General features: G+C 32.0%; 9 protein-coding genes and 1 non-coding gene across 10 annotated transcripts, besides 7 other annotated features; 6 read left to right on the top strand and 4 right to left on the bottom strand.

The window, feature by feature from the left end:
• The first annotated feature begins 842 nt into the window (after positions 1 to 842).
• CMU_035620 lies at positions 843 to 916 on the top strand. The gene has a single exon. It is a non-coding gene; the product is annotated as a tRNA-Lys (tRNA).
• Positions 917 to 1,344: 428 nt separating this feature from the next.
• Positions 1,345 to 1,911, top strand: CMU_035630 (AN1-like / A20-like zinc finger domain-containing protein; the record flags this gene model as incomplete). The annotated part of the gene is made up of 1 exon (XM_002141703.1): positions 1,345 to 1,911. One exon carries the CDS (start codon positions 1,345 to 1,347, stop codon positions 1,909 to 1,911), a length of 567 nt encoding a protein of 188 aa, XP_002141739.1.
• Positions 1,912 to 2,534: 623 nt separating this feature from the next.
• On the top strand, positions 2,535 to 3,722 carry CMU_035640 (actin family protein; the record flags this gene model as incomplete). The annotated part of the gene is made up of 1 exon (XM_002141704.1): positions 2,535 to 3,722. The coding sequence occupies one exon, from the start codon at positions 2,535 to 2,537 to the stop codon at positions 3,720 to 3,722; it is 1,188 nt and encodes a 395-aa protein (XP_002141740.1).
• A 205-nt stretch (positions 3,723 to 3,927) lies between these two features.
• On the top strand, positions 3,928 to 4,788 carry CMU_035650 (uncharacterized protein; the record flags this gene model as incomplete). The annotated part of the gene is made up of 1 exon (XM_002141705.1): positions 3,928 to 4,788. One exon carries the CDS (start codon positions 3,928 to 3,930, stop codon positions 4,786 to 4,788), a length of 861 nt encoding a protein of 286 aa, XP_002141741.1.
• Positions 4,468 to 4,585: a sequence feature (GA-rich).
• A 165-nt stretch (positions 4,789 to 4,953) lies between the features above and the next one.
• On the bottom strand, positions 4,954 to 5,493 carry CMU_035660 (uncharacterized protein; the record flags this gene model as incomplete). Its single annotated transcript, XM_002141706.1, has 1 exon — positions 4,954 to 5,493. The coding sequence occupies one exon, from the start codon at positions 5,491 to 5,493 to the stop codon at positions 4,954 to 4,956; it is 540 nt and encodes a 179-aa protein (XP_002141742.1).
• Positions 5,494 to 5,687: 194 nt separating this feature from the next.
• Positions 5,688 to 5,737: a sequence feature (AT_rich).
• Positions 5,738 to 6,161: 424 nt separating this feature from the next.
• On the top strand, positions 6,162 to 7,730 carry CMU_035670 (uncharacterized protein; the record flags this gene model as incomplete). The annotated part of the gene is made up of 1 exon (XM_002141707.1): positions 6,162 to 7,730. The coding sequence occupies one exon, from the start codon at positions 6,162 to 6,164 to the stop codon at positions 7,728 to 7,730; it is 1,569 nt and encodes a 522-aa protein (XP_002141743.1).
• Positions 7,731 to 8,076: 346 nt separating this feature from the next.
• Positions 8,077 to 9,315, bottom strand: CMU_035680 (uncharacterized protein; the record flags this gene model as incomplete). The annotated part of the gene is made up of 1 exon (XM_002141708.1): positions 8,077 to 9,315. The coding sequence occupies one exon, from the start codon at positions 9,313 to 9,315 to the stop codon at positions 8,077 to 8,079; it is 1,239 nt and encodes a 412-aa protein (XP_002141744.1).
• Positions 9,216 to 9,242: a sequence feature (AT_rich).
• Positions 9,316 to 10,352: 1,037 nt separating the features above from the next.
• Positions 10,353 to 10,423: a sequence feature (AT_rich).
• A 207-nt stretch (positions 10,424 to 10,630) lies between these two features.
• Positions 10,631 to 10,673: a sequence feature (AT_rich).
• A 438-nt stretch (positions 10,674 to 11,111) lies between these two features.
• CMU_035690 (uncharacterized protein) lies at positions 11,112 to 12,326 on the top strand (the record flags this gene model as incomplete). The annotated part of the gene is made up of 1 exon (XM_002141709.1): positions 11,112 to 12,326. One exon carries the CDS (start codon positions 11,112 to 11,114, stop codon positions 12,324 to 12,326), a length of 1,215 nt encoding a protein of 404 aa, XP_002141745.1.
• Positions 12,327 to 12,924: 598 nt separating this feature from the next.
• Positions 12,925 to 12,952: a sequence feature (AT_rich).
• An 823-nt stretch (positions 12,953 to 13,775) lies between these two features.
• Positions 13,776 to 13,811: a sequence feature (AT_rich).
• Positions 13,812 to 13,907: 96 nt separating this feature from the next.
• CMU_035700 (RNase L inhibitor-like protein, putative) lies at positions 13,908 to 15,764 on the bottom strand (the record flags this gene model as incomplete). The annotated part of the gene is made up of 1 exon (XM_002141710.1): positions 13,908 to 15,764. One exon carries the CDS (start codon positions 15,762 to 15,764, stop codon positions 13,908 to 13,910), a length of 1,857 nt encoding a protein of 618 aa, XP_002141746.1.
• A 361-nt stretch (positions 15,765 to 16,125) lies between these two features.
• CMU_035710 (NAD transhydrogenase, beta subunit family protein) lies at positions 16,126 to 19,350 on the bottom strand (the record flags this gene model as incomplete). Its single annotated transcript, XM_002141711.1, has 1 exon — positions 16,126 to 19,350. One exon carries the CDS (start codon positions 19,348 to 19,350, stop codon positions 16,126 to 16,128), a length of 3,225 nt encoding a protein of 1,074 aa, XP_002141747.1.
• Positions 19,351 to 19,504: the final 154 nt, after the last annotated feature.

A 19,504-nucleotide genomic window follows, 5' to 3' on the forward strand; every position in this document is an offset into this window, starting at 1 on the left:
TACCTCGTGTTAGCTCCATTCACTTATTTCGTTGTTTTCTACTTTCTATTCGGTACCCTCTAAGTACTTAGCGCCGTCATCCGCTCATTAGTTTCACTTATCAATTGGCCCCGGTCTTTCTTGGAAGAGAGTGTTTGAGAATCTTACCAAAAAGAGTGAATCTACTGAAACTAACCATAATCATACGTTACTTGTCAAGCTTAATGTAAGTAGGCTTTTCCTAGTACTCTAGGTATAGTCTACTGATAAAAGGTGTATATATTGATATCTTTTGTGATTAAACCGTATATTTAGAGTTGTGCACCTTTATCAATAAACTTTCTTATCAATAATACACTTTTAAAATCTAACTTTCAACTTCACAGAGTTACCTTCGCGCTATGAAGAAGATTTCTATACCTTATTGGATGTATTATTAGAGGGAAATAACCTGAGACATTAATATATTGCAAAATATGTTAAGCTAAAGTGGATTTTTGATATTGTACCATTATATACTTATGTAGAATTTGTGTTGATCTGACGAGAAATTGTTGCAAAATCTTTCAATCTAATTCTTAGCAGAAAATAATATAATAGGATTGCAAAACAATTGCGTGCAACTTCTCTAGAAATTGGCACTAAGTGTATGCTTCCACATATGAATGTCCCTTGATCTTTTGAAGAATCCCTATACATGTCTAGTATTAAAACTAACATTACATAAAAATAATATATGAGGTTTAATAAAAAAAAAGCAATAAGGGCTATTTGTTGAATGAATTTTCCCTATCTTGCCTTTATATTTTTCTCTCTACATTTCTACTTGTTGTCCTTAGAATTCTACAAGCAACGTAATATGAGCTGTCTTAGCTCAGCACGGTAGAGCGCTAGCCTTTTAAGCTAGTGGTCATGGGTTCGATCCCCATAGACAGCGTTTTTTCCTTATTATAACTAATTATTACCCATATTTTGGCGGGTTTAGGGAATCTTTATATTTACTATTATATTACTAACACTATTATCAAACAAAGCTATGAGAAGTCATTTAAAATGAAGTTTGCTTTATTTTTAAATAAAACCTTTACTAAAGTTATACTTGAAATTTAGAGCGGTCTTTTTCTTTTGACACTCTTTTTTTTCTCCCAAAACCCTCCTGGCTCGTCTCTTAGCAGCCCCCTCCTGCATGGCTTGTCGGTGTAGATTTAGGCGGGAATATTCTCTCCCAACCCATCTCATTTTTTTTCCTTCTTATAACTTTTTAGTAATTTTTGTGCAACATAAGTAGTTTGAACTACCGAAGAATTGAAGTTCTAGGAATTGAAGGCGTTTGTTCTAGGGCATTACTTGACAACTGAAAATACAATGAGCTCTGATACTCCTCCATTTACCTCTTCAAGTTCACCTTTATGTTCTAACAACTGTGGCTTTTATGGTAATTCGACAACTAAAAATCTATGCAGTAAATGTTACAAGGATGCTCTAGCCAGAGATAAAGTAAAGAATTTAGAAAAGTCTGAGGATGACTTAAGAAGGGCATCTGAGGTGCGAAGTCAGAGAGAGTGTACTCAAGACGAAATATCTGGACATGTGAAAGTTGGAAGCATGTCTCAAGCAGAAGATATATCAGGTCAAACTGCTGGTGGCAGTATTGGTGTTAACAATGATAGTGAGGTGACTGATGTGAGGCTTCTCGAACATGCTAAACAGGGTACATTGAAATCTGGAAAATCTGTAAACCCAAATAGATGTTATCTATGCAACAGGAAGGTTGGTCTTCTTGGTTTTCAGTGTAGGTGTGGATTCAACTTTTGTAGTGACCATAGGTATGCTGATTCGCACAATTGCGAATTCGATTATAAGACGTACGAGCGTGAACAACTAAGAAAAGCTCACAAGAGCATCGTTGCAGAAAAAATTCAAAAAATTTGAGACTTTCTTTTCTCTAGACATCTCGAGACATTGTAACTTCATTAATTGGATCTAGATTTTGTCCATTTATCTTTGGAAGATTAAGTAAAAATTTTCCTAGTATATGCTGATATCTCAATGACTATTTAGCAACACTAATTATTGTATACAAGGAGTTTCTATATTTATACATAAATTAGCTCTTATGAGCCAATATATACACTTTTAGCTACCATATTACTGTATACTATAATTCCTTCTAATTTTAAGGAGTCGATGCATTTTTCTTTATCTTATCAAACTCTACCCGAGTGTTAGGTAATAGCTAGACAGTTTGAGCGCCATTTTGCATGCAAAGTCTAATGCATCGATATTTATAGTTTCTCAAAGTATACCTATCGGAAAAGATATCAATTACTTACAATATTAAGTAACTATAACCTAACTAGTACATTGCTTTATTTTTTGTAAGAATCAACACAAAATTTCGTTATATAGTGATTATAATACGTAACCTTACCTAAGTATAGCTCTACTTGTGAGAGAAGTTCTTTAAAGCCTTCAACAGAAAGAGAAATAGGTAAATAATCCATCTTCATTCTTTAAATTTCCGAGTTTCCGAAGGATAACTTTGGTAAAATATTATGAATGACAGTTATCCTAGTCAGACTGACACATGTGTGATTATTGACTGTGGATCTGGGTTTATGAAAGCTGGGACACAGAAGGATCAATTCCCATGGTGCATTTTCCCCTCTCTAGTTGGGCATTTCCGTTCTAGATATGTTCCTGAAGATCCAGATAATAATCCTGCCTTTGTAGCTGAAGAAGCAGTAGCTCAAAGAGGCAAGCTATCCCTGCGTTATCCCATAGACCATGGTCACATAGATGATTGGCTACAATTTGAAGAACTACTAAACTATCTTTTTTATAGAGGTTTGAATGTTGATCCAACAGATAATTCAGTAATCATTACAAAACCTAGTCTATGTAGTAATCGTCATGAAGAGAAAATAACTGAACTAATGTTTGAACTTTACCAAACACAAAGCTTAAATATTGCCTTACAAGGTCTTATGGCTTTGTATAGTGCAGGAAGAACAACAGGAGTAGCTTGTGATATTGGAGAGGGGGTTACTCAAGTTGTTCCTGTGTATGATGGCTATTGTGATACCACATCACTACGCAGGATTGACTTCGGTGGTCAAGAGATTACAATGTATTTACAAAGACTATTAGCAGATAAGGGTTATGTTGCAACCGCTAGAGATGATTTAGAACATGTTCGAATAATAAAAGAGCAACTCTGTTATATTGCAAAAGATCCTGCAGTAGAGAATGAACGTCTTTTAGAGGATATAAAGGAAACTTATGTTTTACCAGATGGTTTGACACTTCGAGATGGTACAAGTCGTATTGAACTTGATAAAGAGCGTTTCTATGCTCCAGAAGTTCTTTTTGATCCAAAATTAATATATAGAGATGTTTCTCCACTACATGAACTTGTAATGGACTCAATTATGTCATCTCCTATCGGAGTTAGGAAAAATTTGATGGGTTCTATCTTTATAAGTGGTGGAACATCTTTATTTAATGGGTTAGCAAATAGGCTAGAAGAAGAATTAATGTTTGTATGTCCTTCCCAAGCTAAAAGTAATATCCGTGTAAACGCAGCAGATGATAGATTATTTGCAGTCTGGAAAGGTGCACAGGTGTTCAGTGCTCTAAGAGACTATCAAGAAAGTTTATGGATCTCAAAGAGTGAATACTTAGAAGAAGGCCCAAATATCTGCATTAAAAAGCAACCTATTTTTGCTATGAATCAAGATTAATTTATAATACATATTCGGGCTATATGATTCAAATATTTTATTAGATAATTTAAAGATGTATTTCTACTTTGTGTTTTCTCTAAGACTCAGAAGTCTCAATCTTGCTTATAGACATAATTAGCGCTACCGCTAAGTACACATTCTAAGTCTATTTATAGCTCCCGGCTTGTTAAATACAGTATAGGTGGGGTGCCCATAGTTTATAATGGAGATTGCTGTAAGGAATCGCCTGAGAAGGCAGAATTTTGTATTAGCGGACCAAGAAGAAAACAAAGAAAATAGTTCTTTAAATCGAGTTGACTTCTGTGAAGTAAGAGAGTTAGTACTAGACGGTACAAAAATACGGGAACTGAGTAAGGACGACTCAGAGTTTTTGGGTAAATTTACTGGTTTAAGATATCTAAGTTTAAACGCTACTGGTTTACAGAGTCTATACAACTTCCCTAAATTACCACATTTAAGAGTTCTAGAATTACAAGACAATCATCTAAATCGTGGTTTTGAAGTATTACAATCACTACCTAATCTTCGTGTACTTTTAATCGGAGGTAATAAAGTTGACAATCTCAATCAGATATCAGTATTGAGAGAGCTACCAAGTCTTGAAGTACTTTCACTTGTTTTAAATCCTATAGCTGAGAAGATAACAACCTTTTATAGAACTTCTGTTTTTGAATTACTACCTAAGTTAAAGATTTTGGACGAAATGGATAAACAAGGTAGAGAAGTTGAAGATCTTGGTTATGAAGACGAAGATGAAGTTGAAGTTTTAGATGATCAGGAGAATGAAGAAGATGAAGATGAAGAAGATGAAGAAGATGAAGAAGATGAAGAAGATGAAGAAGATGAAGAAGATGAAGAAGTCGAGGCGGTTGACCTTAAAGAATTTTATGAGCATCAGTTTTCTGAAGATGATGATGAAGATGATGCTGGGGACTTTGAACCAGATGAACTAGAAGATGAAGCTGAACTGGACCATGAAGAGGACAATGAGGATGAAGTGCAAACAGAGGAGGAAGAAGAGAAAGATGAAAGCCAGCATCGCACTAAGAAGCAAAGACTGTAGAAATATCAAGAGTATTAGCTCATTTCTTAGTGTACCTAGATGAAACTTAATAGCTTAACTTCGACCTCTTCTATCAATACAAATCTGAAATAATTTCTAGTCCTATATCCCCTTTACTATTACTTTCAGTAGAATATATCCTCTGTTATATATATACTATGAAAATTAAAATTGCTTAGGAGAAAGTGTTTCAAGTTTCACTCTCTCATTATTGATCCACATCCAACATAGTAACCCAAGGACACCTTTTAGTAGGAAGTTGAGACTTGATCCCCAAATAACGAATTTATGCATCTTAAACTCCCAATTCATTTGGAAATCTTCAACAAAACAGACATCAAGTGATATATTACTAGAACATAACCATGCAGACATTGCAAATGATAACCAAGCAGCGTCTATCATTATAGCGACTATTACTAAAATAAGATAACGTCTTATCCCAGTTATTTTTCTAATAACTCCGTTAACATCTACTGGTGGTAATTCCACACAAAACAATGCATATCCTATTAAGTATAAAATGAAGTTGTAATCTGAACGTCCAATGCACACACTCAATGAGAAAATTAGCTGTATAAATAGGACAATTTCAATGATCTGTTCAATTTTTGAAGAATTCAGGTTTGAATTGAAGTTATTATATGAAATTTCAGGTTCATTATATTCATTACTATCCTCAAATTGCGATATATAGGTTGACATCCTGACATAGTTCAAACCTCATACTATAGCTTAAAAGCATTCAGCAAGCGCCATATATGATATTTACCTCTTATTTTTTGTTCACAGATTAAGAAAATACTACATTATAGTTACAGCTATTCATTGAAATATCTATACTCAAAGAAAATATCTCCTCAAAAGAGTATTTATAAAGTAGAAAAACTTCAGCTACCTTATATATAGTTTATAATATATATATATCTACAATATTAAAAGAAAAAAAGTGGGGATTAAAGCTGGAAGTACTTGATAAATATATCGACTTTTATCTCTATAGGGAACTAATTAAATAGTTTTGCAGAATTTTATCATTCATACTTTATAAGTAATTAAATTGTAATGGCGTCCTCATGTTATACTATCTTTACTGGTACCGATTTCAATACCTTTTTAAACAATAATTGAACATGAGAGTAAAATCTCTGAAACCATTATATATCTTAATATTAGATTTACTTATGGTTTTCTCCGAACTTTTTTAAGAATTAATATTGTATGTGTGCACTAGGGTATTTCACACAGCTAAAGACTAATGGGTGCAAGAAATGATGAAAATACAACACACATTAACAAAAGGAAGGAAATTGGAGGTTATAGGTTTTTTACAATAAGTCTGAAAATTGATACACAAGATTAAAGCAGCCAAGATGGCAAGATCTGGTTCATTGATATTTTCGATTACCCTTGCTACTAGTATAACTTTGCTGACTTTAAACAAGATGATAGTGGTATCGGGTAGTATATATTCAGAAGAAAATAAAGAAAAACTTCCAGGATATACATTTATTGATCTGTTCCAAAGTCCACCAGAATCGAGACAGAAGTGTACTACAGTATTAGGTTGGATGGCTACTAAGTACCCAAACAACTATATTGTGATGAGTTTAAGGAATATAGTGTATCATTTAGCACTACCACATGATAGACTCCCAGAAGGAACTGAGAAAGAGCTAATAGCTGCTTTAGATAGTCTACAGGGCACAATCTCAAACGTCTCTGGGATGGAACCTGGGACCTATATAAGTGTTATTACTTGTGCCATTGATAGTAAAGGTAGAAATATTTTGCAGAAGATGGTTGAACATGGGTTAGTTCAAGCATTAATGCATACAATGAGTCAAAAGTTTTGGATAGGTGCAAAACTTCAAGATTTAGTTGATACTGACAATAATAACCTTGCTCACTTATCAGCTATGTCTGAAAATGATGAGATGGTACACTATTTACTAGGTGTTATGTTTAAAGCAAATATAGTTGCTGATATGCTTGAATCTGTTAATAAATATGGCCAGAAACCGATTGATATTGCTTTATTACACAAGGATCAGCAGACTGTTGATACAATGAAGAACTTCTTTAGAGTCACCACTTTATCAGAAAGAGAATTATTTCCGGAGGGAGTTGAGATACTAGAAGAAGTAGAGACTTTAGCAGAAAAAGAAGTAAAAGAAAAAGAAAAAAATAATTCAGAGCTTATACAGAAGGATTTACAACAAGAAGAAATGAGAGAGATAGAAGCACAAGAAAGAGTTGAAGATATTACAGCTGAAGAAGAAAAAAAACTTCAACTTGAGTCTATTGAGAAAGCTGAGATTGAAAATTCAATTTTAGAAAAGAAAGTACTTGAATCTAATAAGTCAGGTGCAGTGATAAGACCGCTTGCAATTTCGCAATTAGATGAATTAGAATCTGATATATCAGAACCTAGTGACTTAATAACTGCTAGGAAAAATGAGATCCAGTCTGAAAATTATCAATCAGCTAGAAATGAAGCAGTTGATAATGAATTAGCTTCTGAAATATCTTCTGTAGATATGAGAGGTAGTTCCTTTAGTAGACAATCAGTGCCAAAGCTTAACTCACAAAGAAAAGGGGAAAATAAAGAAAAAGACAATATACCTGATTTAGAACAAGAGTTCATAGAATTAGCTCCTCCTACTGTTGAAGAAAGACCCATAGCAACTCGACTTAATTTAAATACTAACTCAAAACCAAATTCTGAAGACTCAAGACTACTTAGGGGAGCTACAGGAGCAGATGAAATTGAAGATCAAGAAAATAGAGCCGGCGATGTGTTTGTAAAGAACTGGAACACTACAACAAAAGCTATCTTTGGTGCATCTATCTTAGTTGGTATATCTGTACTTGGTGCTACAGTGATATTTGTAGTTTGCAAAGGTTATAATAAGAAAAATAACTCTCAAGCGACATATTAGTGATATTTTGATCTAAACTTGATCAATCACAATATTTATTTCAAGTAACTTTGTCACAAAGTTATTTGTAATTCTCAAAGTACAATAAACAAGACTAGTTTCTATTAAAAAGTTATCCTGAACATACAAAACTAAAAATTACAGTAATAATAAAACACTTGTAAACTTGGCATGAAAAACAAATAATCATACAGCCAACTTGTTAATAGGACAATCAGTTATAAAGATAACAATCAAACATTTTAGAGTATATAACAATGAAAATTCTATCCTTTCCTTTCTTTGACTCATAGTTATAAAACCTTTCTTAATAACAAATAGATATTATTGTGATCACTCTTTCTTTTTATTCAAGAATCAATCCAATATCCTGATAACAATCGTATTCATCACAGAAAGTTGTGTCTGTTCTTGTATCTATTGAACACTGAGTAGTTATTTTTATATCATAACTTTTTATACAGGTATCAGCTACTTGCAATCTTGAATATTCAAAGTAACTCTTGTTATTCTCAAAATCCATCCTCCAAAGCTCAAAAATGTCTGGATATATTTGATATCTGTTAATCACCCATTCACCTTGTTTATATAAAGTACTATTACTTAGTGATAAATCAATTGCTTTAAATTCATCATTCCAAATTGCTGTACTTAAGCTACTTTTCCTACTTGTGGATGAACAAGGAGTAACAGTTGTAGATGTTGATAATGATATAATACCATCATTTTCATCTTCAATTATTTCTTCTCCCTTTATGCCAGGTATTTCAGAACAAGACTTTGTATTTGACTCTATATCCAAAATATAGCCAAATAATCTTTGTGTTACAAGTGGTTTAATAGACATATCAATACTATAACCGCATATAACATGTGAAGGCACACCCTGAGGAAAGAAAGCTTGGATAACTTTGTGTGCCTCTAATTGACGATCCTCAATACTACATAAAGCTAATAATGGCAATGTTTTTGCTTCAAATGATAACACAATGTAGGGTTTCATTTTGGTCCAGTCAAGTACTATATGACAGAATGGACATACAGCACGACACTTTTCCCAAATATCTTTTTTAGCTGCCCAAAATTCAACATGTAGTGCTTTTCTCAAACAATGATAGCAACTTACATGCTTACAAACTTTAAATCTAGCTTTTGTACTTCTTGGTTTAAATTGATGACAAGAGTAACAAAAGAAGTGTCTAGGTCGTTTTGATGTTGTAATCTTTGTCCCACTTCTTGAACCATATGAATGTGTTATACTATTGAAATCATCATGAATTTGTTCAAGGTGACAATCATTACTCGGATAAAAAATTTTGGAAGCTGAGTTGTACAAATAAATATCAGTTCCTTTATAGTTTGACAAATTCTCTTCTTTTAGTGCATCACAAAACCATGAAGGCTCCTCCAGCCATTCTGGTACTGTAACAAAAGCACTATCATAAATTTCAGTTATATGCCCCTTATGATTTAGATCATTCTGCGATAATTTATTATTAATATTATTAAATTCACCTAATATATTTGATTTCGAAGATGCATTAGACAGTTTTTGGGGTGGAGGTGGGGGTATTTTATAAAACATTTGCCCAGTTAACAGAAATATTAAATAATAAACAGTGATATTCTCAGTTATATGTCAACTTATGTACCTGTAATTACTTGTATACAATTTGTATTAATGCTTTGCAACTTTTACCCAAAGGAGGTACTCTACCTGAGTATTTAATAGTAATGAAACTATTAAAGCGTCAAAATTATTGATCCATCCAAGTTTAGCCTAAATATTTGGCTGAAACTATTTGTTCTCTATACCTTGATCTCCAAGAAAAATTATCCTTGTTATATTTCTTTGTTCTTCTCGTCTAAGTCTAAATTGCTGATCCTTCCGCAAAGCTATACAAATATCGATTATACTATCTACTGGACAAATGGCGATAAAAGATATCTTACTCTAAATATTATCCACACCTTAATCAGATTAGTAGTTGAACATAAAATTTTCTACCTGTTGAAGATCCAAAATGACCTAAGAACTGGCATGCAAAAGAAGAAAAAATCTTCTATATCCGCCAATCTCAAGATAATCAAACCAGCCGCCTCTTTAGATTTGACAAGCAACTATTATATAGTGAATTTATAAGTAGAGTTCTTCAACAGTAAAATAAAGTATTTTTGAATATACACTTGTGCTATTTTTGTGCTCAACTATTATGAAATATCACCTTGATTTTATCTTTCTTTATCCTGTCATTATTTTTGTTTTCATATAATCACTTATACTGTAAAAGATATCTTTAAATATAGAAGTAGTTATATTATCCCAGTCATAAAGTACACAATTTTCTACTTTCCACTTAATCAGTTTTTATATACTCCTATTTGGGTTCAATATAATACTTTAGTTTTTAATTTACCATAGATACTTTTAACCACTTTGTGTAGACAGCTTAGCCTATCAACTATTGTTAAGATTCCCAATCTTATAGCTATATTTTGTTAGCTCCCTCAGTACTTTATTACACTCTTTTATTATTTATAATTCCTTAATTATTGGGATTTTCATTTAATAAAATTGAAATTACTGAATTTTACTATTTTGGAATAATTGTAAAATGAAGGATAATATCAAATATAAAATTAATGATGATTTAAAATCAATATAAAAATTATTTAAAGAAATAAAAAAAAAAGTAACAAATACCTCTATATTAAGTACATGTATACCCTCATAATATTGCAGCATGCACCAGCTAGTTGCATGCAATTTACTTGTAAGTTATAAATTCATTTTTTGTTTAACTCAAAGACTGACATTTACTTTATTGTAGTAAATCAAAGAGCATTGTTAATATTTAAAGAGATATCTTGATAATTGTCAGAAATTAGTAAAAATTGTGATAATATTTTTAAGTAGTAATTAAAATATAAAATTGAAAATAAGTACTATGATTAGAATTTCTATTTTCTTATTATAATAGTACAAAATCTTGATATTATCCCTAAATTTATATTACATATATATAGATCATTTATATCGAATTTAGTAGAAAAAGATTAATATTATTCCTTAACGATGTTGTCCTGCTGCTCGTTTCATAGTATGTATTTGTCGCATGCACACACAAACCCGTCTTAGTCGTAGTTAAAAGAAGTAAATACGGGGACTCGGAAGACTCTCCTTTGATGTTCGTTGTATTGTAAATAATAGGCACATCTTGTAAGCAGCAGTAGTTATCTGATTTTCTTCCAAAATACCCTATTCTGGCCATCTATAAATGTTGAGCTTTTAAAAAGCTTTTAAAAAAGAAAGTTTTTGCAAAGTGAATTTATTAGACATTCTTCCACAAGAAAATATTACTGGAAAGATATCCAATAATTATGTATTCAATAGTTCTACCTTCTTCAGTTCAGAGTAACACAGTAAACAAGCAAGGACCAGAGTACTGGAAACAAACAGGTGAATTCGAACGGAATACAGTAGAAGAAGCTATCCATATACCTAATAAATTATCTGACACATCTGAATATCAAAAATACTCTGTTTTAAAACAACATAATCATACTCAAATGTCATTAGCATCTTCTAGTCAAAGAAACTACTTTTGCAATTCAAACTCCATATCTTGTGATTCCAAGAAAAAACGATCAAGAGTCATATACTGTCATGTGTGCTGCCAGTATAAACCTAGATCAACACGTGCAAGATTTCAGGTTTGTCAACATATAGCCTGTTATGACTGCGTAAGACTAGCACTTATGGTACAACAAAAGTGCAATTTGAAGGCTCATTGTCCATTTTGCCTTACAGAGCTGGATTGGAACAAGGTAAAACCTTTTATTGTACTTTTTAAAGCATCATCAGATGGAGATGATAAAAACTTGTCCAGTAATAATAATAGTCTTGAAAATATATCTCTCGGGGCAGCTAGTAATTTCCAATTATTTTTAGACTCTTCTTCTGACCAGACATTAAGTAATAGTAATACAATGAGAGATAAAATTCTCAATAGTTTTTTTTCTGAATATCTAAAGAGAGCAGTATGTGAGCAGGCATACTTAAAAAATCAAGTTGGGAAAATTCAAAATGTTCAACCAAAACAATTTACTAGATACTTACAATATGAAACATCTGACTTATCAAAATATTCCAACCAATCTATTTATCCAAATTATTTAAACCAAAAATCAAACAATTCTCCCAGAGGTACCATATCAAATTTAAACTTCAATTCTTCAATATCATCAAACTTCTCAACAACTAGTTTTAATTCTACTTCATCTTTGCTCTCATATACCTATGATGAAAATAACCGGCGTGGCTTTGCATGTGGTCTATTCAATCCCTCAATTCCTACGGATGGTATAAATCACAATACTACTGTGCTAGGAACAAAAAAAAATTTACATAGGAGTGATTCTAATATTTCAAGTGAATTTTCACTCAATGGTATTCCTAATAGTTCACTACCCTTTAACTCAAATCAGTACTGGAAAGTTGCACCATTATGTCTTGATATGAAAGATATTCTTGATGAATGGAGGAACTCAACATTTGTTCAAGGACATTCGGATGTAATCATTTGCTCTATATAAAAATTAAATTGCCACTTTCACTAGAATTTGGTTTACAGAAAGTAAGGTATTTTTTGAATGGTTGTATTGTAGTGAATAATGGTTATTAAGATGACTGTTCACAATACTATTCAGAATTGTGCTAGGGTATAACCTGCCTTTTGTAGTTTATTTTTATATGGTAGTTTTGTCATTCGTAGGGGATTTAATACATCAATATTTAGAAACTTAAAACAAACATAAATGTTAATTTTACAAATATTATTTTCCTTATGTCTAAATTTATGTCTACTATGCTTGAAGCAATATTTCAATATCGACTCCTTATATGCATAAAGACTTTTCAACAAAAACTACATTCTGCCTACTTAAAAGTGTAAAAGAAATAAGGACAATTCATCTCTTCTTAATAGTTCGAAACTACTTGCAATTGAGCCTATATGATATAATGCACTATTCTTTTTATTAGTATTTGAAGTGTTTCAAAAATCCAAAAATTCCATTGAAGTAATAGATAATACAGCAATTTAAATTATGAATTTTATTTAGTTATGACTATTAGAGACAAGTTCCCAATGCTTCTTTAAGGTAGACAATTCTAAATTGGTAACTCATCTACTTAATATATATCTTAATTTAAAATTTTTCTAAAAACTCAGTTCATTTACAAATAAGATCTATTTAAGGTGACACTTTTCAATGAACAAAATGACTCAAAGATGAGTTTTTTATTACTCAAACAGCTATAAAATCTTAGGGAGAATTAAATTGAATAATAATAAGTATTCTATTAAAATACAAGTGCAAATTTTAAATACTTATCTTCAACTTGTATTTCAAAGTGTATCCTATACTAAATTCGTTTTGGAAATTATAGGCCATACTCTATTGTTACTGAAATTATGTTCTGGGTTCAATTAATACTCTTGAATTAGAAAAATAAATTAAAAGTGATTTCTTCACAGTAAAATTTATTGAATGGGTGGTGAGTTGTTAAACATCTATACTGGAAATTTTTACAGTTCCAAATTCCCACTAAAGTTGAGGTATTAAAAGAAATATCCTATTTATATTTTAGAAGTACTTCATATTTACAATTCTCTAGTTAATATTAATTGTATGGAGAAACAGTTATCTGAATTACAAATTACTGCAAAACAGGAGTCCAAAGAAGTGTATTGTCAAAGTCATATTTCATAGATATCTCTACCAGGAGAAATGGTATCTATTTATCAGATAAATAAAGATATACTATTTATCTTCAGATAACTCTAGAAATTTTAAATATTGTCAAAAAAAAAAGTTGGTGTATATCCTTAAGATTCCTTCTGGTTCAAAAAATCGACTAAATATAAATCAATATATAAGAAACACTACCTAAATAATATTATATAATTCTGTATCATTTCATTGCTATTACACTGTAGAAGTTATGGTAGTAGAAACTTATTTTAATGAAACTAATAGTCCAATATATTAAAAAAAAAAAAAAAATATTAATATAAACATTCCTGTAGATGAGATATATAGAATTATAGCTAACTTGAAGAAATTAACCAATTTTCAATATATTATTGTAAAGAATTCAATCTATTGAATATATTACTCTTCAAGCAAGAAGTAATTACCCTGAAGTTTCTGTTCTTTGTCTTTAACTGAGTCTAGCTTATTAATTCTAGGTCTGAAATTCATAGGATCTCTTCTGAATGAAATTTCCAAAGTTTTTAAAAACTTGTTCATGCCAGTAATAAGATTTTCGGGTCTGTTTGCAAAACACTCTATACCAGGATTGCCATGAAACACAATTACACGGTCAGCTAGGTATGTAGCCATAATGAAGTCATGTTCCACAATGAATGCCGTCCTTTGAGAGTGTAAAATGAACCTTTTAATAACTTTCGAAGCAGTAATTCTTTGTTCAGAGTCCAAATATGCAGAAGGTTCGTCAATCAAATAAATATCTGCCTTTTTGCCCAATGCCAGGATAAGTGCAACTCTCTGTAATTCACCCCCTGATAGCAACTTCACTTGCTGATCCATTATTCTCTCTATATTAAATGGTTTAACCACTTCCGAATTAAATTGAACATCCATAAATGAATCACGAATTTTCATCAAAAACAGATCCTTCACAGTTCCATCAAATTTTGGAGTTATTGTTTGTGGTTTATACGAGACATTATATTCAGGAATATTGTAGTTGTCTTTTTTATACTCAATATTGTCATCTGGCTTAATTAACCCAGCTAGTACCTTAATAAAGGTAGTCTTGCCACAGCCATTTTGTCCCAGCATAACAATAATTTCAGAATTAGCAAAATCACCTGATTCTGCTATTAATTTAAAATTTCCCATAGTCTTATTGAAACCTGGATACTTATTGAAATGTAATCTCTGTAATTCCTGCTCCTCTTGATCAATAATTCTGAAATTCAAGCCATCTTCACGAAATCTCATATTTTCTGTAGGTATAAAGCCATCGAGAAATATATTTATACCTTCACGAACGCTAAATGGAGTCGTTACGACACCATAAGCTCCAGGACTTCCCCATAAGCAACATATCAAATCAGACAAATAATCCAGTACTGATAAGTCATGTTCCACAACTACTACATAATTATCGTGGGACAATACATTTCTTATAACTTTAGCAGCATTAATACGTTGTTTTATATCTAGGTAACTGCTAGGTTCGTCGTACATATAAACTATACTTTTAACAATAGTACTCACACATAAAGCAAAACGTTGTAATTCCCCACCACTTAGCTCACCTACTTCCCTTTGGAGCAAATGTCTTAGCTCCAGTTCGTCTATGAGAATGTCTGATACTCCCCTTTCATCCTTAGTTTTAATAATATCGCCAACAGTCCCCTTAACTCTCTTAGGAATATGATCTACATATTGAGGTTTTATTACTGTCTTTAGACTTCCATTTTTCATTTTTGTAAAATATGATTGTAGCTCGCTACCACGGAAGTAAGCAATAATATCTTTCCAATCAAGTTCTTGTCCATAGTTGCCTAAATTAGGACGCAATTTACCACTCAATATTTGCAGTGCTGTACTTTTACCAATTCCATTTGTACCTACCAAACCCAGTACCTGTCCTGGACGTGGAACTGGTAGTCGATGTAACTTAAAGCTATTTCTCCCATACCTATGTGTTGTATCTCTATTCATGTCTTTAGGTAAATTAATAATGGTGATAGCATCATATGGACATTTCTTAACACATATACCACATCCAATACATAAAGACTCTGATATAGTGGCAACTTTACTTGTTGAATCAACTTCAACACATAACTTTCCTGTACGGACAACAGGACAAAATGTCTTACACTCCTGGCTACAGTTCTTTGGCTTGCACATATCTGCATTGACAATGGCGATACGGAGCCTGCTATTATCTCCAGCTCCTTTTTGCTCTTTGGAATGTTTCTTTGACCCCATTGATATATTATTTCTTAAAAATTGTAAACTAATTTCTGAGGAATTTTCTGAGGAATTGCTTTAGACGCTCCATTACAAGTTCACTACTTTATACCGCTGAATTACAGTCTAAGGTATCTGCAGCGGTAGAACATTTCTGAATAAGTTTGTTTACTAAAGCATAAAAGGCAATATTAAGATTTGCTCCTACAAGGTACTTTCTAATGAATAATTTAAGTAAAGCACAATTAATATTAACAAGATATTTACCTTCATTACTATCAAGATCATTAAGATTAAATTTTATATAACACAAGTCAAATCTTTCATAAGGAAACTAACAAGCCGGAAATATTAATTATCCACCCTTTATTTTATCATATTAATTAAAGAGACTTAGCATTCTATTAGTTATCCAGAAACCACCAAATATATTAATAGATGAAAGGAATGTAGCAAGTAGGGCCAACAAGGTCGTATTTGTAACAGTAGAGGAGCCATACTGTAACATACTAGCTATAAGAATAATCCCTGACAATGCATTTGTTACTGATAGCAAAGGGCTATGTAAGGCTGGAGTAACCGACCATACACTGTAATATCCAATGATTGTTGATGTAGCAAAGCAAAATACATGCTGTAATTGTTGCAGATTTAAATATAATCCCATCAGTGTGAATACAAAAAGTAAAGTTACCACACAGACTGAGAAAAAAGGAAGTGATATAATATAACCATTCAAGAGATCAGGTTTCTTAATTGACGTTTTATTAACATTAGATTTTTGATAGTTTATAAATACTTTTGATTTTTGTTGTACTTCCTTTTTCATTTCTTTTATATTTAGTCTTTCATGGTATGGTTTCCAGTACATTTTAAAATCGCCTGCAACACACATAGGACCAATAACACTGTTATTTAGGTCACATTTGAATTTATCTCCTGTGTAACCCATTTCACAGAATAAAGACAACATATTGTTTCCACATAGTTCACTGCTTTGTGCAGGCATTGAATATATAAAATCACTTTTACCAATAATCATTACCCCACTGGATTCATCAATATATATTCTATTATTTTGGGTTAATTCACAGTTGCCACCATATTGGGAAGATAGATCAACAATAATTGAGCCAGGTTTCATTTCGCAAACTGCCTCTTTTGTTATTAGTATGGGTGAAGGTTTTCCAGGTATTGCAGCAGATGTTATCACAATATCAGTACTCCTCAACATATCTGAAATAAGCGATCTCTGTTTTTTTAAGTAATTCTCAGACATCTCTTTTGAGTATACCTGATCTTCTTCAAGTTCATTAGATGGGATGTGAATAAATGTCGCACCGCAGCTTTCAGCCTCCTCCTTTGATGCAAGTCTTGTATCTATAGCATATATTTTTGCCCCCATACCTTTTGCTGTTGCTATTGCCTGCAAACCAGCAACACCTACACCAATTACAAGAACCTGTGATTGCTGAATTTTGCCAGCAGCACTGTATAGTGACCTACTTATTTTAGGTAAATAGTTAAAGGCTTCTACAATAGCACGATAACCAGAAATATTGCTTAAGGTCGACCTTATATCCATAGATTGTGCACGACTTATCCGTGGAACTTCATCCAAAGCAATTACAGTTATTCCTTTTTTTACAAGAGTAGTTAGTAAGGAATCCTGTTGATTTTCTTTATCATAATACATCCCAATATACATATTACACACTAGTACTTGCCCTTGTTTCATGTAAAACACTTCTCCTTCAGTAGGCCTCTGCAATTTTACAACAATATCACTTATTTTTATTAATTCTTCAATAGTATTCGAAATTATTGCTCCACCTTGTTTGTACTGTTTCTCAGTGAAATGCAAATGCTGATCTTTTAATGAATCTCTTGAGACAGCAATACCATATCCAAAGTTCCTGAATTTCTGAACAAAAGATGGGGGTATGAGAAACAGTGCAGTTTTTTCATTTCCCATCTCATTATAAGAAGGTAAAATTGCTATAGTTTTACAAATAGACCCTCCCTCTGTTATAGTTTGAGTCTTTGAAATATTCTGAGTAGAATTTACATTTAGTAATGGCTTTTGATCTTCAAATTTTGTAATCATACTTGCTACCTCACTATGTACTATTTTATTACAGCATTTAGATGATTCTCTTAAAAATAAGTTTATCTGGCCTAGTGATTCTTTTAAACTCCCAAGCATCATTTTTGTATTTGACATAGAAAATAATTCATTTGATATTGAGGCATATCCATATGCCATAGATCGTTTACAAACAACTATTTGCTTAGCTTTCCATACTTGAATTACTGGCATTCCATAAATTTTGCTATTTTCAGTTAATGCAGATGGATTGACTATATCATTTGCACCAATTATAAGTGCAATATCGTATTGTTCCATTTGACTGTTTACAGTTTCCAATTCTTTCACAAGTATTGTAGGTATTTGTGCTTCAGCTAAGAGAATATTCATATGACCAGGCATCCTTCCAGCAACTGGGTGTATGCCAATATCAACATGTACTCCAATTCCAATCAACAGTCTAACAATTTCTGATGCTTCATCCTGAGAATGGCTAGCAGCCATGCCATAACCAGGCACTAGAAGAACTTTCGAACATGATAGTAACTCATTTGCAATCTCATATGGAGCTGTTGGATAAAATTTATGATCTTCTACTTGCTGTTTACCCAGATCTTCATCAAAACCACCAAATATTACTGATAAAAAGCTACGATTCATACCACAGCACATTACATAAGATAAAATTGCTCCACTCGAACCAATGAGTGCACCACTTATTATTAACAGATTATTATCTAGTAAAAAGCCGGATACAGCTGTAGACCAACCACTGTAACTGTTTAACATGCTGATAATTACGGGCATATCAGCTCCACCGATTCCAGCGACTAGTAATATCCCAGTTATCCCACCAATAATTACACCACAATGAAGGCTTGTAAAGGTTGCAATTTCACTGCTTGAAATACAAAATATTGCTCCAGTAACAACCATTGTAATAAATAAAGTTTCAAAAACAATTTTTTTAAATGGAATATTAATACTTTTACTTGGAAATATGTCATCTAGCTTTAGAGCTGCAATTAAAGATCCCGTAAATGTAATCATGCTTATTATGGAACCAATGAATATTTCTAAATAACGACCAATTGAAATAGAGTTCTCTGAAATATTTGAATAAAAATATGAATAAGTCACAAATAGTGCAGCAAGGCCAACAAAGCTATGGAATGTTGCAACTAGTTGAGGCATTTTTGTAAGTTTTATATTGTTTGCAATAAATAACCCAACAAAAGCAGCTACTATTGTGGTTGTCAAAAAAATAAAATAGTGATTACCAAATTTTTCCTCTAAGAATGTCATCAGTACTGCTACACTCATTCCAATAAAACCAATAATATTGCTTCTACAAGCTGTTTCATAGGAAGACAATCCCTTTAAACAAGCCATAAAACATAAAGCAGAAAACAAATAACCAGCTGTAACCATTGACTTTATATCATTTGTTAAAGATAGAGAATTTTCAAGCAATAAAGTTGGCTTTGTAAGTTTGTTATTTTCATAATGAACCATATTTGGCTTATTATATAAGTGTAGATTTTTGGATTTTGAGATATGCAATCTTGCTTGGACAAATTGATCCCCATAGCACAATACTAACACCAATAAAACGACAAGAGGTAAGATATATTTATTCACTTTCATTTTTGTGTATTTCTATTGAATA

Source organism: Cryptosporidium muris, genomic scaffold (assembly GCF_000006515.1).
Source record: "Cryptosporidium muris RN66 scf_1106632373425 genomic scaffold, whole genome shotgun sequence".
NCBI lineage: Eukaryota > Apicomplexa > Conoidasida > Eucoccidiorida > Cryptosporidiidae > Cryptosporidium > Cryptosporidium muris.